This window comes from Euprymna scolopes, chromosome 22, assembly GCF_053919585.1.
Source record: "Euprymna scolopes isolate OS-2025 chromosome 22, ASM5391958v1, whole genome shotgun sequence".
Lineage (NCBI taxonomy): Eukaryota > Metazoa > Mollusca > Cephalopoda > Sepiida > Sepiolidae > Euprymna > Euprymna scolopes.
In genome coordinates, this window is record NC_136503.1 from 53,387,255 (window position 1) to 53,408,613 (window position 21,359).

A 21,359-nucleotide genomic window follows, 5' to 3' on the forward strand; every position below is an offset into this window, starting at 1 on the left:
AGATTTAGCATGACAGAAAATGAAAATGCAATTTCGGATTTAAACATGGCAGACAAATGTAAATTCTATTTGGGATTTAAACATGGCAGACAAATGATGTGCTTTTCGGATTTAAATATGACACAAATGAAATGTCATCTTAGTTTTAAACATGAGAGACTAATGAAAATACTATTTCAGATTTTAACCTGACATACAATTGTAAATTTGATTTGGGATTTAAACATGACAAATAAAAATACTATTTTGGATTTTAACCTGACATACAATTGTAAATTCTATTTGGGGTTTAAACATGACAGACAAATGTAAATTCTATGTTATATTTAAATATGACAGACAAATGAAAATGCTATTTCGGATTTAAACATGACAGACAAATGAAAATGCTATTTCGGATTTAAACATGACAGACAAATGAAAATGTCATTTCGGATTTAAACATGACAGACAAATGTTAATAGTATTTGGGATCTACACATGACAGACAAATAAAAATACTATTTCAGTCTTAAGGATGGTTGAAAAAATTTTCGGACTTAACTGACAAACTTGAGAAAATGTTATTTCCAAAATAACTGTGAAGGTGCAAATAAAATAGTGTATAATTTACATTTGACAAACTGAAGAAAATATAATTTCAACTGTAAGTTTGATAGAGAAAAGAAACACAATGTTTTGGAATTTTTGAGGGGATTATTGTCGTTTGAATTGTTTCCACTCAAATGTTATATTCACAAGGTTTCGGCCGATGTAATCTCCAAAGTTTCTTCATTTACATCTATTTGAACTTGAGAATCTTTATGTCGAATAAAACATGAACATGAACAAGAAAATGAAAATATGATCAGAAAGAGAGAATATTAAAGAATGATGGAGGGAGAGATAGAAGAGAAGGGAGGAGGGAAGGGGAAGATAGTGAGAGATTATGAAGAGACAAAAAAGACCCATACATTTATTTTTCTTTTTGTAACCATATAAAACCATATAAAGCAAATTGTTAAGAATTCTGTCCAGAAAGCAACGCTTACTGAAAAAGAAAATCGAGAAGAAGCGTAAGAAGGTGGACAAGGGGAAGATGGTAGTAATGGATGAAGAGGGGGGAGGAGAGAAGAAGGAAGGGAGGAGGAGAAAAGGAGAGCAGGAGGAGGAATGAAAAGATCTCAAGCGGGACAAAATCATCACCAAGACTGTGAAAAATGGCGCAAACAGTTTTTTTGGCTTTGGCAAATGGGCTGTCGGGCATCGCACGAAACAACAAGCAGTTCCCCCGTCAGAGACAAATTAGTTCTGTGGTAAAAGAATGGATGGCGAAGAATAAAGGTAGCAGTTGACGGAAAGAACAATAGAAGCGCCTGGAGACAGTCCGCACATCGCAAATTGGACAAATGTCCATTTTTAAATCCGACATAAATTTATGTGCTAATATCTCTTGCAACCTGGAAGTGATATAAATGTCTGATATCTATTTCAAGATGGTATTACTGATAAATTTATGGGTTAATATCACGAAATTAACATGTTGGTTCATTCTTTTTCTTACATTCTTGGTGATGACAGCTTCCATATAATACTTATCACGTGTTTCCTCATGCTTATCATTTTGATACTATTGACGTAGAATCAGGCTTCTCAACCTCTCATCTTGATCAGGTAAAGCTCAAATGGATGAAAGATCTTAGGTCAGTATATGTATAACGGTTAAGGTAGCAGGATCAGTTTTCAGGGGAAGATTCAAGGAGAACACAGGAAGGAGTGATAAGAATAGATTTGAGAGAAAGAAGGGGAAATAAAGACTTGCTCGGGGATAGCTTACTTTGCAAGTCAAATTTTAGGTTGGTTGGTAGGTTGTTGTACGGCAAATCAACCCTTTTTGATGCCAAATCCAGCGATTTTGAAGAAAAATATTTTAACAGGATATTTGTTTGTTTTTTTTTTCAAGTCCGTTTTTATTTACAGGTACTACCACCCTGGGTCAGAGTGGACCTGGGAGCAATGACAATTAAAGGGTGGCTCCACACTCCCCAAAGCCCTCAAGCTGGGGCCTAACCATCGGGCATAGTTTAAGGTCATATCCAGGACTGTCAAATTTTAAAACGTCTTCGAACACAGATGAGTATGAAAAACAGATGTTAAATCGAATAATACGGCATAATCACGTTCACACACTGGTCCCCTTCAGATCATCGAAGTTAAGCAACGTTGAGCCTGGTCAGTACTAAAAAGGGTAACAATTTGGGAATTCCATGTGCTGTATGTGCCGCTACTTGTCACTGGACTCAAGCAGTGCCGATTCAGGAGAGGTGAGGTTGGGGGATTGTGCAACCCTTGCGTCACAATTATACATGATGTTACCCTTACAGGGATTATCAATTATCTCTTTAGAATGAACAGAGGCATTGAAATGGAATATATTTATTATGATGATGATGATGATGATGATGATGATGATGATGATGATATTCAGTTTAGTTAAAAATATAACTACAAAGAAAAGCCACCGAGTAATAGAATATATACGAGGGATATAATATGATGACTTCAGAGGAAGATTAAAGCTGAACACCATAGCAACAATAGACTTAAATGGTATGGCCATATAGAAAGAATGGATGGCAGTTTTAGTGTTAGTAGCTGTAGAACAGTTGAAAAAGTAGTTTCAGCTCACAGGGTAAAACCATGCAAAACATCGGAGCAGGTGATAAGGATAGACTTGAGAGAAAGAGGGATGAACATCTGACCAGGTCTTCATTTATCCCTCTTTCTTTTATTCTTTGGACTACCGCTTCCAAATGGCAATGCTACTTTAACTATTTTATATTTACTAGCTTAAGAACTATCAACAATTTTTTTCACCATGGTCATACCACTGACGTCTCCTGCTAGATACACATCTCTTTACTCTGTTCAGATTTAAAACTTCTCTGAAATCATCAATTCTAAGCCTGCCTTTAAGACTCACATCATTTTCATATAATTTCTCTTCATCTAATGCATGTTCTCAATCCTCAGGTTTACTTCCATAGATCTTCAAACTATGTATACCAGAGTTTCCCAACAGGGTCCATACCGTCCACCAGGGGGAGAGGGCGTTACGAGGCTTCAGATGGCTGATGGCTAAATTTATCGTATAGAGGGTCCCTGAGATTCTTTAGTGGGCGGTGAAAGACCGAGAACTTCTAGTAACATAACTACGTGTTTCTCAACTCATTTTCTTTGAGATTCACAATTCATGTAGAAATTGATTGCATCACACTTATTTTTTAATTGGACAAATCAATTCAAGAATCATACCCTATAATGTTGACTAACTTTCTTTAGTGTTTCCTGAATCTTATTGATTTCTGAATCACATTTTCAACAAATCTTTCTCATCTATCGAATGGGTCCTGGGAATAGAAATCGAATGGATGTAGTGAAAGGTGGTGATCTCAGACTTTTTTTCTATCAAATATCGAACCAAATATTCCAAAAGTTATTGATGATCATCAATAACAATCTGCACATTGATCGGTGATTCCTGTGATTATTATTTTGATTTTATTGATTATTGTATTAGTAATTTTTATTGATTATTGTATTAGTAATACTATGATATATTAATTGACTCACTTGATTTATTGTTGTTACTGTTCCCATTCGATCGACAGAGTAGAATTTTGTTGAATAACCTATATGAATATTCAATTATTTATTTTAAATTTAAATATGTACTACTACTAATACTACTACTACTACTACTACTACTACTACTACTACTAACATTATTATGTAAGGCTACATGTAGAGAGGGTGACAGTAGTAGGTATCCGAGTGTTCTAGGGGGCGTTCGCCAAAAAAAGGTTGGGAAACTCTCGGTGTATACACATGCCTGACATATTCTTCCCTTGCTTAATGATATGTTGGTTAGTAATGGCAGAAATTCCCAAAACTTACTTCTGGCACTCATATCTGTTGCAAGCACACTGCAACCTGCTCCACCCTGTGCTCCAAATGTATTCGCAAGGTAATAAAACTTCTGAACAGCATCAATAGCTTCGCTATCCAAATATACTTTCTGCACATCTGAGTCCTCATCTACATTTTCTTACAATGCCTGCACACAAACTTTATCATCTGTTTAGATATCAGTAATTCCACCTCACTTTTCTGTGTACCTAATGCTTGCAAGTGTCGGAAAACTTTGAATTGCGTCCGACTCCCTTTTCTCGAACTGAGTAAGGGGAACTTCCGTCTTTGGGGGAGCTTTCCAAATTAAATTCATTTAAAAAAAATATAAATAAATAAAAAATATCAATTCTGTTTCATTCACATCACTATTACTTCAGTCATATAATGTTGCTGTTTTTATTCTTAACTAGTACACAACCAGGCATTGCCCGGTCGTAAAATATGCTTAAATATGATACTTAAATTTATGCAGATTTTGTATTTAGAGAGCCAATTATCTATTGATCATTATATTGTAACCAATATATAGTAGTGATTTCAAAAGTTAGAAAGCTTGGGTGCCATCAGCTAGAATCGAAACCAAAACGTTAAGTTAAGCACTGTATTTAAAAACTTACATATAAGTTACAACACTGAATCTGACGATTCCTTATGGTAAAATCGTGCAGGCGTCTAATCTAGATTTAAAAGTGATATATATATGCATATATATATATATATATAGATATATATATATATATATATATATATATATATATATAAGATGGAAGCAAGGACACTCGGACAGTCCGCAGAGTTTTATAATTATTAAAATTAATGAGCTCATTCAGTGTTATATATGAAGGTATTTATTTTATTGGAAGTTACTAAATATGCAGAAAAATACTTCAATTTCGTTTGAACACATATTCATCTAGGGTAATACTCGTGGCAGGAAAGGCCAAATTAACAAAACAGTCGTACACACATTTATGCCGCCTTACGAAGCTCAAAATCCAAATAGAATTATAATAAACCTCATGTCTAGAATCTTTCTTCCAATTTTGATCATAATCCATTACATGATTTTGATTCCAAAAGATATCTAAAAATCAAGGCTTAAGTTGAAGGAGTCTTAAAAATAAATTGAAATTCAAGAAATCTTGCTTAATAGTCTTTTTTAAAGTGATAGAAAATTCTGTCAATTAATTACAAATGTGCAAATATCGACCAAACATAATAAAAATATAACTATTAACGTTGATGAGAATAATAGTCCAAATGAAAACGCTGTAAACAGTAACTCCTTATCTAAAAATTCAGACCAAAAATATTTTTGATTTGAAAAAAAACCCCAAAAAACAAAAACAAAGTAGAAACGGCTGGATGCTGTTTCCATCTCACAAACGTATCATGCACTTTAAATTCTAACGACTCTGGTTTGTTAAAAAACAATATAAATATATTCTTTCTGTCCTTCACCAATGGGAGTCATTGTCAAGATACACCCGAAGAACATCGTAGGTTACATGACTGGGAAGCTATCAGAGATCTTATCAGAGACGCCCCATGGGGAAATATTTTTTCTCTTCCTGCTGAACAGTGTGCAACCGAGACCACTGAATGGTTCAAAACTGCAATCGAAGCGCATGTTCCCATGCGGAAATTCTATAGCAAGCCCCACTCTCCCCAATGGTTTACTTCGACTTGCGCAACTGCTATTGCTCAAAGGCAGCATGCATTCCGCAGGTTTAATCGACATAAGTCCAGTTCAAACAGACAGAAGTACATAGAAGCTAGAAGTAACATTAAGAAAGAAATAGCGACAGCTAAGAGGGAATTTACGGAAACCACTAAAAAACGCATCGAAGCACAAAAACTAGGAACTCGTGACTTCTGGAAAATCTACAACAGTGTAGTAAATAATGGGCAATCAACAATTCCCCCACTAACCAACAATCACGAGGTTCTTTGCTCATCAACCGAGAAGGCTAACATGCTTGCCAGTCGGTTTGCCTCAAACTCCACACTGGACCCTCTAAACCACCCCCTACCTCAATTTCCTATGCGGACAGACGCCACGCTAGACGATCTGAAAATCACCCCTGCTCAGGTGCATGCTATCATAAAAAACCTTGACACTTCCAAAGCATGTGGACCCGACCTCATCCCAGCTGTGCTATTAAAAAAGTGCTCAGCCGAAGTAGCTCCAGTTCTCTCCAAACTCTACAACAAATGCTTTAATGAATCTTGCTTTCCGAGCTGTTGGAAAACTGCTTCTGTAGTACCAGTATTCAAGAATTCTGGCGAAAGAACTGACCCATTAAATTATCGCCCTATTAGCCTCCTCCCACTTTTTGCCAAAATATTTGAGACCTTAATTAACCATGCTCTAGTCCAGCACCTTACAGATGCTAAACTTCTGACCGACCATCAATATTGATTTAGACAAGCCCGTTCCACGGCAGACATCCTCACTGTAATCTCTGAACGCATATACCATTCACTGGACAAAGCGAGAGAGGGCGGAGCGGTAGCTCTAGATATATCTAAGGCTTTTGACAGGGTATGGCATGAGGGTCTCCTCAGAAAGATTAGATCTTACGGTATCACTGGTAGAATACTTAACATAATTAAATCCTTCTTAGATAAGAGAAAAATCCAAGGTGTCCTCGACGGTCGTACATCTAAACAATATGATATAAATGCGGGAGTGCCCCAAGGATCTATCCTTGGACCTCTGCTGTTCCTGATATTCATAAATGACCTCCCCGACAAGATTGCCTCTGAGATGGGTATATATGCTGATGACACCACACTCTATAGCAGGCACGACAGGAAAACAAAGAGACATATATCTAAAGTAATGGCAGAAACACTAGAGGATGACCTCCAATCAGTAGTGGAATGGGGACAAAAATGGATGGTAACGTTCAATGCCACCAAGACAAAACTGGTTTCATTCAATAATTACAAGAAACCTTCTCTACCACCTATAGCAATGGCCAACGACTCTTTATCTGAGAGTACGTCTCTCAAGCTCCTTGACCTAACGTTCACAGGAAACATGAGTTGGAACAATTACATCGAGGGCATTGCCAGGGCCGCTGCAAGGAAGGTGGGCTCTCTCTACCGTGCTAGAAAACTTCTAACACCCGAAAGTATCCTGCACCTCTATAAGGCCACTATTCGCCCATGTATGGAGTATTGCTGTCATATTTGGGCCGGTGCATCGGCTACTAGTCTCTCGCTCCTTGACAGGGTTCAAAAGAGAGTCGCAAATCTGATAGGCCCTAAACTGGCCTCTAAACTTCAGCCTCTGTCCCATCGTCGAAACGTTGCATCCCTCTGCCTGTTCTACAGGTATTATAATGGTGAATGCTCTGAAGAACTGCAAGCACTTGTGCCCCCACGACATGAACACCCTCGACAGACCCGACAAGCTGCAAAATCCCACCCCCACACTGTAGAGATCCCTAGATGTAAAAGATCTTTCTACTCCAGTAGTTTCTTCCCCAGAACTGCTAGACTTTGGAATTCCATTCCAGGTCACTGCTTCCCCAACTGTACTGACATGCATAAGTTCAAGTGCAACGTGAACCAACATCTCGCTGCCCTAATCCCTACATAGTACCCCAGTAGATGTTTCCCCTGATAGTAGCCCCCTACACCAAAGTGGCAATGTGCCTTGTTTGGGGTGAAAATGTAATAAAAAAAAAAAAAAAAAAAACATGAACTGACTGAAACATAGTTAGAATATCAACCAAGTCGATAACAGTAGTCCAAACAATCCAATATCTTCTGTTGCAATATTATTGGCTTTAAAGATCTGGAAAAAATAAGACAACAAGGAGGTAGTTAACAAAATGATATATTTACTGATAGTACAGCAGTGATGAGTTACCAGAGATTGCTTCTTGTTATAGCACACTCCGTAAACACCGTTATCACCCTTCATAATGTCAGGAAGAGTCCATATATTAATGCAATAATGTGGATTACCTAAACTAAAATAAAGAAAAATTAGTATGGTGTACATACTCACGACGAAAATATTATATGTCGAAAAGCACGTAAATTTATCCATTAGTTTTATTGTTAAATAAGAAAGTCAAATTTTAGAGTAACTATAAAGCAAGCATCTTATTCAATATTTTCAAAAAAAATATAAAATAAGGGATACAACTCAATAATTCAAAATTGCAAGATTTATGTAATACCGACGAATTCCCATTAACCGCTTTAAAACGGTTTTCTTTATAAAAATAAAACTACTTGATCAATTTATGTGATTTTTAGAATATGATATTTTTGTCGCGGGTATGTACATCATAGAGATTTTTCTTTATTTTATTTTTTTTTTAATATAAAGAGGATTCTGGACAATAATCATGTTTTAATTAAAGTTCGTTTACTTACAAGATACTCACTTCTGTGCCAATGTGCATTCAACCTGCCATCTGACACCTCATAGACGTTTGATTAAAGCCATTGAGATCAATAGAGGATAATACACCTAAGACTCAAGAGTAAATTCGATATTCAAGACAGCAATGAATATACATGTTCAATCTCCAAACACAGGAATGGTACACATTGGCTTTTGGTTTGTGTAAAACTTTTCAGAAATGTTTGAATGTCATCGTGAGAGCATGAAAAGGCTGTCCGGGCTAATTGTGAGATGAGCATTGTATATGTCCCTCTGTTCTAAGAAATTCTTCTTTAAGAACTGTCAATATAATTGCTTGAGGATGTTCGCCTTTTCATCTTGCAATCTGTACAAGTATAATTACTACACCGTTCACACAATAAAGTACACCTTCTTGCGAAAAGGTTTGAATGTAAATATTCGAGTTGATTTGCCTCCTTGGTTTGGTTGGTTTGCTTCACAACATATGTACACTCTTAGCGTTATTGTCAAATCCAGTAATTTTGAAAAGAAAAGTCCTTATGTTTTAAGTTGTTCATATCTTCAAATATTTATTCATGGTGTTTAGTTGATTTTTGTTTGTTTCTTTGAATAATATCTGAATGTTTACTGTGTGTGCTCGCCTGTCTGATTAATAAGTGCTGTGATAATTTACCAATAGTATCGAATTCCTTGACTAGCAGTAATTATCATCTTCTATACTGAAGAGACCATAAGATCATAACACATGTCTGTAGCTTAAAAATTATTAATATTTATTCCAAAACTAGCATTTCAGCCCAGCGTTGCCCAGGTATTTGGAGGTGTGTGTTAGGCAAAAAAAAAAAAAGAAAAGTGATAGTAGAAAGGCAGGCTCGAACCCGTACCGTGAAGGAGGAAAAGAACGGGAAAAAATCCTGACGTCTTTGCTGTTACGACCACCGTCAAACCGGAAGTGACGTAGGTTTAAATTATGGCTAGACAATCGGTGTGGATGATTTTCGAAAATATCAGTGAAAAAGGCGACCCCTCTCTGTAGAAAAGTGCCCAGTTGAGGGTGAATAAATTAATGTTTTTAGCCAATTTTTTCGATATTTGTCGTCTGAAGGGTCGAATTTCAAAACAACATTGATCGTGTGAAAATCCGTCGCCTCTGTCGAAAGTTTTAGGCAGACAAGCAAACATACATACATACATTTATGTATTGGTAGCTCAAATTTTGGACCCAAACCGATTAAAAAGCTTGCCCTATCTCTGAATACACTTTATGTAAAATTTCAAATGTTTAGACCAGAAATTGTCTGAGTAATTTGGTAGACACCGCAGAGGTCAATTTTTTAAAAGTTTTACCCCTATTATGACCCCTTAACATTTATTGTTTTCGGCTCAAATTGAATTATAAAGTTAGATCCATGTCCAAGGAACGTATATGTAAAATTTCAAGTGTTTATACCCAAAATTGTCGGAGGAGTTTGGTAGAGTTCTCAAAGGTAAAATCCTTGAACTTTGACCCCTTAACAGCTAAATTCCTGGCCGAAAACGGATTACAAAGATTTTTCCAAATCTCAGTACCCTGTATATCAAATTTCGAGTCTGCAGACTAAAAATTGGCAGAGTTATTGCATAGGGAAATGTACACAGACAGACACACACACTTTCACAGATATATAGATATAATCGTTTATATATATATATATATATATATATTGTTGGAGACGCCCCTCCATGGGATTAATGGACTATCTCATGATGTCACTTTCTCTAGTTACATCACATCCGGTAAGGAGTACCGGCGCCTGGCAGTCGGAGATAGGCACGTGGGCAAGGAGGTCGTGTGCAAACGCCCTACAGTTGAGGAATGGTATTGCTCAACCTGCTTTTGCCTGTAATATATGTGAATACATATTTGTTCCTAAAAGTCCTGTGTTCCTTCGTTCTTATTACCATTTAACCCCATGACATACACACACACATATATATATATATATATATATATATATATATATATATATATATATATATATATATATATATATATATATATATACATATATATATATATATATATATATATATATATATATATATATACAGATATGACAGAAAAGAATAAATACTAAAATAAATATTTTCTATATTTACAGATAAGAATAGTGTTGAAATAGCTTTGAGTATCTCACTAAAATTGCATCTAACAACAGTGAGGCATACCACGAACCAAAAGAGCATCAGACCTATCGGAATTTCTGTATGGGTCAACATGAAGGTTGTCTTAGTCAATGCAAAATAGCAGGAAATTTTTCAATACCCCTTTCTACTGTTAATAAAGTGATCATATAATTTACAATAGAGGACAAGGAGTGCACGAAACCCCATACAGGTCGCCCTGGGCCCTCTCAAAATACCTTGCATCTTGTGAAAAGAAATATATAAGAGGATCCTCAATGCAAAGCCTCTGAGATTGCAACACAAGCTGGTGTCAATTCCAGAACAGATTTCAGGTATTGTCACAAGTTGGGCTACTATGATAGAGCTACGAAAAGGAAACCTCTTCTTCGTCTTGCCAATATCAAGTGCAGAAATGATTGAGCTCGTAAGATGGTGGAGAGACCTATGACCTTTTGGGGACCAATATCATTGCCTTTGATGAGTCACGATTTGCATTATTTTCTGACAGTGGAAGGGTATGGAGGTTCCCTTAGCAAGGGCTTGGCTTAAAAAGACTGCAGCAACGCTGAAACATGGGGGTTTCTTGATTATGGTGTGAGGTACAATTTTGAGTGATAGTCGCTCAGACTTGATCCAGTGTGAAGCAAACAAGAATTTTGCAAAATATGCTTCAATATTACATGAAGGATTCCTACCAATATTCTCAAGATGTAAATATATATTTATTTATGTATTTCAGTTTAAAAATATCCAAAAGTAAAAAAATCATTGAATTTAAAAGAGCAAGATATTATTCTATTCAATTTAGGTGAACAAAGTTACCATAAGTCATTACAATAAATCTATTGTTTCAGTTAGGTGACAATATACCTCTCTTCTTATTCGAGGCCAGTTCTTTTAATGAATATGCAGAACGAGTATAAAAATAGAAAAAAAAATAGAAAAATAGAAAGAAGAGAAAAAATCATCTAGATATGAATGATCGTTTAATGAAATTGATATTCATTACTAAAATTATGTCAAAACGCGCACCTGTGTAGTGAATGTCAACAATTTACATTAAAAGAACTGTCCTCGAATAAGAACAAAGGTATATTGTCGCGTAACGATGTATCTTAAGACTGAAACAATACATTTATTGTGGCGACTTATGGTAACTTTGTTTACCTTAATTTAATAAAATTTATATATATGTGTGTGTGTGTGTGTGTGTGTGTGTGTGTGTGTGTGTGTGTGTGTGTGTGTGTGTGAAAAGAATTAAATAATGTAAATGAAAATTTTTAAAAGTCATTGTTCAAAAACAAGGAATACAAAAAATTATTTCCTTATTTCATGAGGTTTCAAAAATTACGACTTTTTTTCTTCAGAGGTAACATTAGTTAGCAAAAGTATAAAATTGCTAAAGAATTGTTAGGTATTATAAAAATTGCAAACTGTGAAAATTTCAATGTCCTAAAAAGGGAATCAGATTTTAAAACAATATTAAAAATGAAATGATGTCCAGGAACCCAGACAGAATCAAAAGAAAAAAATCTGATCAATGAATTTTGTAGACAATCTGGCAAAAAAAAAAAAAAAAATCATTGTTTTTCTATGAATAAATCCCGGTAGATCAAAGTGCAAAATTTCTTAAATGGTCAGCTTAAATTTTAAACAGAGATATTTTACCATAAGAACTTTCGATTGAACAGTAAGAAATGCATGGGAATGAGAATGTTCATGCTGCTCGCAAGTTAATCAGGTCTAACGAAGAAAATTAAAAGGAGTGACGTCCCTTAAGAACGGAACATGAACGTTTCTATGTAGCTTACTTGTCATAAGTATATTCGCATAGTTCTACTAAACTCTACACACATATTGAGCACTGTTCAAGTAAATACTAAAAAAAAAACAAAAAAAAACATATGTAATATATTATTTTAAAATTCTACCAGTGTCAACCAACGTTTGCAAGCTGGGGCTTGTGATTGTCTCACCACCTTCTTGACAAACTTGTTAACCGTTATTCTTGAATGGCGTTCGGGCCTTGATATATATATATATATATATATATATATATATATATATATATATATATATATATATATATATATATATATATACATGCAGGGTAGAATGATAAAATTATCGTCCTAGAAAAGACGCCATTTCCATGTGATGAAAACAGTTTTTTTTTTTTTCAGACCATTTACTAGTTGTCTAGTCAGGCACAAACCTCAAGAGAGAAAGAAACTTTCTATCATGTCTGTAAGTGACACAGTATTCAGTGAGAGAGATTAGAGATGCGCTGCTGTACAACTCATGCTCTCTACCAATCCAAGTTATGGCAACAAGACCATTGCCAGCATCCTCAAAATGCAAATCCAGAAGGTTCAACGTTTTAGGGCACAGCTGAACAGTTACTGGCCACAATTATCGTCTTTGATATTGTTTCAAGTGAGAGCCACATCATGCCATTTCACATTTTCAAAATCGGCTTCAAAATCAACACCACGGTGTACCTGGATGTGCTTAAGAGTGTTGTGATCCCCTGCAGCAATCAGGTGGCCGTTGGCAGAACCTGGTTGTGACAGCAGGACTCTGCACCAACCCACAAGTCCAAAGAAACTCAGGCTTGGCTTCAGAAGGAGAGCTACAACTTTGTACTCTTCTCTCATTGGCCTACCCTTCCTTCTCCGACCTGAACATGCTGGACTACTTCGGTTGGTCATAAATCGAAAATATCACCAACATGACCACCCACATCACCAAAGCGAGCCTGATCGCTGCCATCCGCCGAGTATATCAGCTTGTGGAAAAGGCATACTCCCAGTTCTGGACCAGTATCAAGGCAGTGATTGAGGTGAAGGCGGCTGCATTGAATAGATGTCAGCTCTACTACATAATCATTTTACCTGAATTGATTTTTTCACTAAAAGTTTTAAAATAAAACTGTATTGTTGTTTTTTTTAAGGTGACAAATTTATCGTTCATATATATATATATATATATAACTACTTTATTTACTCACATAAATTAATATACGAAAGTATAAATTTATGCGTAAACTTTAAGTATTTACTTCAACAGTGCTCAATATGTAGGTAGAGCTAGTTAGTAAGTAATAAAATATATATGGCGATTAAGCTACGCTGAATATTCTGTGTTTCATCCAGTCTAGGATTCTTCAGGCTTATATATATATGTATGTATATATATATATTTACTTGCATGTATAAGATTTGTTGTTGCCATTTTTTAGTAAAATTAACAAGTTTGAAATGCTGTTTTGATATTTTTTCGCTATCGTTTTTTAAAAAGCTATGAGCTCTTATTGTTATTCATATACATATATATGAATGAGTCGCCCCTTATTTTTCATGGTACGTATTTATTTTTATTATTAAATATTATTACATGCATAAATGGTATACATGTATATATGCATGTTTCTAGCTTTAAGCCATCCTCAGCATAGGTTAGAATGCAATATAATAATATCTAATAATCAAAATAAATTGTGTATGTGTGTGTGTGTGTGTATATATATATATATATATATATATATATATATATATATATATATATATATATATATATATATATATATATAATAGAAGATACCTGTCTTAGGATGGGTAAAATGAATCCTCTCAACAAAAGCTTTGAACCAATTTTATGTCAAATCATGAAAATCTAATGCCAAATATGATAATACAAAACCTTATGTTTAGAATCCTTATTCCGATGTTGATTCCCATCTTTTATATGATTTAGGTTCTAGAAATTTCTGTCTAAATTTCAAGACTTAAGCTTAAGAGGTCTTAAGAGAATATTGAAATTCATGGAATCTTGTTTTATTGGATTCAATGCAAATCTGAAATATTTGCATTTTCAAATGGGATGTTTTGCTCATATTATGCCCGCTGAAACCACTCTAAAATGCCCTCAAAGAGACTATAATCTGGGGAATATGTTTAGTACTTCTTGTCAAAAATCGGAGATATCTGAATTTGCATGAAGGACTTCTAACTTATTTTTACCTCTTTTCCATAAAACTAAAACAAAATATAGACCACATAGAGAACATGTACGCCTAGCAGTTGCATCTCCAAATTCATAACGATTGGTTGATTAGTTTTGGAGTTAATCCTGTGCATAAAATTGTTTGAGTTGAGGAATGCTGTAACAGCGTTGACGCACATATGCAAATATCGAACTGTGTATGAAATAACGTCAAAGAGACGCCCCTCCATGGGATTAATAGACTATCTCATGACGTCACTTCCTCTGATGACGTCACTTCCGGTTACGAGTACCAGTGCTCGGCAGTCAGAGATTGGTACGCGGCCAAGGAGATCGTGCGCAAACGCCCAACAGATGAGGAATGATATTGCTCAACCCGCCTTGCCTGTAATATATGTGAATACATGTTTGTTTCTGAAAGTCCTGTGTTCCTTTCGTTTTCATTAGCAATTAACACCATAACAGTGAGGAAAAAGAAAAATCTAGGTAAAATAGAGGGATCACGTGAGAGATGTGGGTGATGTCATCGCCATAACGAGAAGTAACGCATGGCAAGAGACTGTTGGTTGGTTCGTTGGTTGTTTTTGTTTTACAGCATATTAACCCTTTTCATGTTATTTAATGCCAAATCCAGTGATTTTGAAGAAAAGTTTTTTAACAGGATATTTTGTTTTTTTTCAAGTCGGTTTCTATTCAACCCATAGTTGGGACCCTAACAGGTGCTACCACTCTGGGTCAGAGTGGACCTGGCACCAATGGCAATTAAAGGGTGGCTCCACACTTTTCAAAGCCCGCAAGCTGGGGCCTCGCAACCGGATATATTTTAAGATCATATCCAGGACAGATAGGAGAATAAGAAAATAAATTTCGTTGTAAAAAAAAAAAAAAAAAATGAGTTGAGTTATTACTTGTCCTATGTTCCTTGCGGCGTACTCTGCTACAACGTGTTGGATCTCGTGTATAGACACGTGTAACGTTACACTGGGACAACTATTCTTATAGCTAGATCTATAAGCAAAAGATAGAGAAAGAGAGATAGTTTCATTATCTGCAGGCTGTAAAATTGCTTCTGCTTCTGGCTGTTCGCCTCATCTAATAAAGACACTAAATTATCCGGAATTGTATTTTCGATTCTTATTTGCTTTGATTCTATTTCTTGCCTCCTCGGAAAACACTGAATCGGTCTTGGAAAGCTGAAGAAATCGGAAATACATCGCAATATTCAGCTGTGCACCTTTACACCGAGCCCCTACAGAATGTTCGTCTAAAAATAAAATAAGATTGGATTAACATAGAAAAGGCCTGCATGAGTTTTCAGTGTAACAAGGGTTGAATATCAGGAACTGCATTTATCCTTGCCTTATATTGTTTCACCCTGACGTAACGGGTTAACATCATGATTATTTTCATTAAAAAAAAATATTATTCATCTTCCTTAAGGTGATCTAACAGTCAAACGGTATTTCCTGTTTTTTTAAACGTGTCCAACAAATTGAACAGTGTAACTCTCATGCTTGCATTGGGTAAACATTATTTACGAACGTTTTAAAAAATATTGTAGCAAAGTAATGAACTGGTAAAAGGCCAGTGCTTATAAGGTTCAAGATGCTAACCAAGTAAAGTGGAAAAATTTGAATAATGCAAAGCGACCGCTCATCTCCGACCCATCATTCGATCTTTATAATATTCGAATTATTATAAATCATCGTAAATTAAAGTTATAAGAAACTCGAGAGCTGATTGCAGCAACGTTTCTGGGAGTCTCTTCTGTTTTATTTTTTATACATTATTTGAAATGCACTCAGAAAAAATACTAAAGTGTTGTGTGTGTGTATATATATATATATATATATATATATATATATATATATATATATATATATATATATATATATATAGTGTGTAAGGAGGCGGTGAAAAAAATCCAATAAAGTGCTCGATCGTGGATGTGAGAGCTGAAGATACAATATTCATTTCAACACTATATATATATACATATATATATATATATATATATATATATATATATATATATATATATATATATATATATATATATATATATATATAATATTTCAAAGCTGTACCAGTGGTTTCATTGCGTTGAATCAACCATAAGAGATTGGAAAGAGTCAATGACTTTGAAAAATTGAAATAATGCATTGTTTCAGTTTTTCAAAATCGCTGATGAATTTGCACTGACTCTTTCCAACCTCTTATTGTTGATTCAACTCAATTAAACCACTGGCACGGTTGTGAAATGTGTATATATAGTGTTAAAATAAATATTATGTGCCTGTGTGTGTATATATATATATATATATATATATATATATATATATATATATATATATATATATATATATATATTAAATTAAATAGGAAGAATAAAAGTAACATATAACTTTATTATATTATCAAAACAATAAGGAAAATTAAGGGGAAAATAAAGCAAAAAACCTCTTTATGCCATGGCATTTCGAAGCTAACAGAGAAGGGTCAACTTTCTCTTTCTCACAAAAGAGACGTTACTCTGTGCTCTATCATTATTTTCATGGCAGGTGCTCAACATTCTATCTATGCTCTCTCTCTCTGTAGAGCATTCAGAGCAAACACTCGTCTATCTATAACAACAGCTAACAATTTTCCTTACATTCTATCTGTGCCTAAAACTAATCGAAAGTTCCACAGGCAAAGTTCCTTTTCTAGAACTATTTGTCTGCGGAACACAATATCGTGGAGTTGTTTCTCAGCTGACTATAACAAGGTTGTTTTCTAGTCTCATGTAAATAAATTCTTATTGAGCCATGCTCATTAATAATTAAACTCTACCCAAACTCCACTATTAGAGATTATCTTAGCATTGCTTCACCGGCAACCTAACACTCAAGTGACCTTGGAGCCTTGATAGCGATGAACCCTCCTAGTAATTTTTTTTAATGCCAGGTTCGCGTCCTGTGAGATCCATAGTATCATTTTAATCATAAATGTTGATAATCTTCATGTGTTTCGTTCTGTGAGTATTTGATTTTATAAGGAAACTAATAGCAATGAAACAAGCATAGCCGTTCAAATTTTAAATTTCAATTGTGCATCTATGAATTTAGAATAAATGTCTTTGTTGCTGCAATGTCGTATTAACGAAGATAATTTGAATTTCCATTTTAGTTTTGTTCTTTTAGTATATTTTTTTCTATCAGATTGATAAACGAATATAAGTCAATAGTTGAATATATCTATAACATGTATGGCTCTAAGTAGCACATATGCCTATAATTAGGGCTCTGTCCCGTGTCCAAACTGAGAAAATTAATCTGCCCCATCCAGTTACAAAGTTAACTCATACACAGCTGAAATAGACAAACCAATACCTCAATAAAAAACAAAGTAAAATAAAATTAACAAAGTGTTTTTAATGTTTCGGCTGGTAACCATTCTCATCTCCTTAATAATTATCCACGAATGGTTCTTGGTCTTGATAAGTGGTGACTGCAATACAAAAAGCGCAAAAGAAAAAAGAAAAACTAAATAAAATGAAGTACTCACTCTGCACAAGGCCAGGTTGTGTCCAAAAGGGTCCACTAAGAGGGAATAATCCACCAAGATATATTTTCTTTCGAGTTGAAATATTTTTCGGAAACCATTGTTTCCAAATGTTCTCATGTTCTTTTACCCAGCTGCAAGCGACTTTACTTGCGCGGATACTGGGTCGTAGACTTTTAGCGTTACTGTAGAATTGTAGCAAGTCTGCATATTCATCTTGGGTGAAAGACATGCGAGACACAGCTTCATAAGCCTGAGGGGCAACAGTTGCCAGGGCTGGAGATGTCATTTTGGTCAGCTGGTTCAGCTTGAAGTTGCAGTAGACAGGGTCCGGATCATAGGGGCATGAAGGGAATTTTATCTGAGTGAAGTTGTGGTTCAGAGTCAGGGGGCTGGGCCACCAATCATAAAAAAGAACAGGTAGTCCTCGCTGTGCACGCTGTCGGACAAAATCTGTTAAATAATGTCCAATCCATGCTACAATGACAGGCAGGTTAAGGCTGTTGATCTGAGACTGGACGAGATGATAATTCATTTCTGAAACAGAACAAGATAATATTAATATCAAGAATAACAAGATAATATTAATATCATTATGACAAAAAAAATATTAATATCATTATGACAAAAAAATATTAATATCATTATGACAAAAAAAATATTAATATCATTATGACAAAAAAAATATTAATATCATTATGACAAAAAAAATATTAATATCATTATGACAAAAAAATATTAATATCATTATGACAAAAAAATATTAATATCATTATGACAAAAAAATATTAATATCATTATGACAAAAAATATTAATATCATTATGACAAAAAATATTAATATCATTATGACAAAAAAATATTAATATCATTATGACAAAAAAATATTAATATAATTATGACAAAAAAATATTAATATCATTATGGCAAAAAAATATTAATATCATTATGACAAAAAATATTAATATCATTATGACAAAAAAATATTAATATCATTATGACAAAAAAATATTAATATCATTATGACAAAAAAATATTAATATCATTATGACAAAAAATATTAATATCATTATGACAAAAAAATATTAATATCATTATGACAAAAAATATTAATATCATTATGACAAAAAAATATTAATATCATTATCACAAAAAATATTAATATCATTATCACAAAAAAATATTAATATCATTATGACAAAAAAATATTAATATCATTATGACAAAAAATATTAATATCATTATGACAAAAAATATTAATATCATTATGACAAAAAAATATTAATATCATTATGACAAAAAAATATTAATATCATTATGACAAAAAGTATTAATATCATTATGACAAAAAATATTAATATCATTATGACAAAAAAAATATTAATATCATTATGACAAAAAAATATTAATATCATTATGACAAAAAAAATATTAATATCATTATGACAAAAAAATATTAATATCATTATGACAAAAAAAATATTAATATCATTATGACAAAAAAAAATGAAAGGCTTTACATTTCTGAATTTGGAAGATTAAGATTAATTATTTGTATTATTTGGATTCTTTGGACGACCATCTTCATCTTGAGTGTTATTTTCACGATGTTTCGGTCGATATAACATCCGATCTTCTTCATTCTTAATTACGCTGTAGAAAGGATAAAATTAATCTATGTTCATCAAGTTTTTCTCCAAGAATTGTTGGAACCGTGTTAAAAATTCTTGTGAAATTTGCTAGAATTGTATTTGTTCAATAATGTATGAACTTATATACATGAGTCTTGCAATAGTAGGCTGTTAGATAGGTGACGGGCAATACCGAAAGCATTGAATGTATTGCACACGCGTAAATTTAGGATTTGGACAAAGCCAGAGGTTAAATCTGATTGCTGACGTAATTCAATTAAAACAAAGTAATGAATCGGCATTCTTGATGGAGAGTTGAAATGTCCTGGTAAATAACCTAAAAGGTAAACAATGGGATCGTTCTAAACTTTGATATCAGTTGGAATATTAACCGCAAACAATGGAAATATTCCAAATCGAGGAATGTTTATATATGTAAATATAAAATGACAGAACAGAAAACGGCTAGTGTGGGCGACGTCTCTACCGCCACCGACTCTTACCACAAAACATCCATATCGACCACATTTCGTTCCATCGCTCTCTTTTATCATATGCCATCAGTTGATAAAAATAGATAAACATGTATTGTGGGGCTTGAGCCCCGGGGTGTTTTAAGGGGAAAAATCACCTCTTTTTAGGGCTCGTTTTCATTTTTCTCCCAAAAAATCATACTAGTGTATAAATAGGGGTTTTGAATGGTACCGAATTCAAATTAATTTTCTCTCACTTTTTTTTTTTGTTGTTGTTGACTTAACAAGTTGGTCTGTTTTGATTTTAAATACCACAGTGAAAGAATTAACAGCGTGTATATAATTTTCGTATGTATGTGACAAAGGTGCAACCAGAAATTATATAGACGTTACACAAACTTTAGATAACTTTTATCCGACAATAGAACATTACTGAAAGTGCAATCTAATTCTTTGTGTGAATTGCTTTGCTCCTTACCATAATGTGTAGATATTATCTTGAATGTATAGCCTTCTGATTTCTAAAATATATCACATGTATCCGATGTTTTGCTTTTAGGAGAGTCAATATTTCGCTTTATAACTGAAATAAATAACTTTTTCTTTTCAATTTGTGTATGCTAATCAATTTTTTGTCTTTACAAACATTTCAAGTCCATAGCCAAAAATAAACAAGTGAAGCATGCATGGTCCCCTGTGAATGCACAGTGAACGAGGCTTAATAAAATGACTAAGTTCAGCATTTTTTCCCTCAACTACCCATTTAGTCCCCAAAGTCCCCAGGGGACGTCAAATCCTAGTGTCAATGAACAAACGGTGCAGTTTTAAACCTTAACATACGTAAATTTGAGTTTTGTATCATGCAAAAAAAAAAAAAAAAAACAGAAATGACTAAATCCATCATTTGCCCCACCCCCCATTTAGCTCCAAAAGTCCTCAAGGCCTTAACATATCTTAATTTGAGTTTAGCACCATGCAAAACTGCTAAATAGACATACTAAGAAAATTTTGGACAAATATAATAAAATAGTCCTAAAATTGGAGTGTTTTTATTAACCATAACAGAGCCCCTGGAGCACACACAGGAGTTATTGTGAAGAATAGACAAAAAAATTATATAGAAATCCGTTGGTTACAACTTTTCAGTAAGTTTTATAAAAATCTAAGCCATCAATTTTTTTTTTAATAAGCACAGAATTGT

At 33.9% G+C, this 21,359-nt stretch overlaps 1 protein-coding gene across 1 annotated transcript in view; it reads right to left on the minus strand.

Annotated features, from left to right (window-relative positions):
• Nucleotides 1–21,359, minus strand: part of LOC145243442 (uncharacterized) — a 1,410,572-nt gene that overhangs the window by 930,905 nt on the left and 458,308 nt on the right. The window contains exon 4 of the mRNA XM_080106334.1: nt 18,059–18,592. Within this exon, the coding sequence (XP_079962460.1) occupies nt 18,059–18,592 (534 nt within the window). The remainder of the gene's footprint in view (nt 1–18,058; nt 18,593–21,359) is intronic.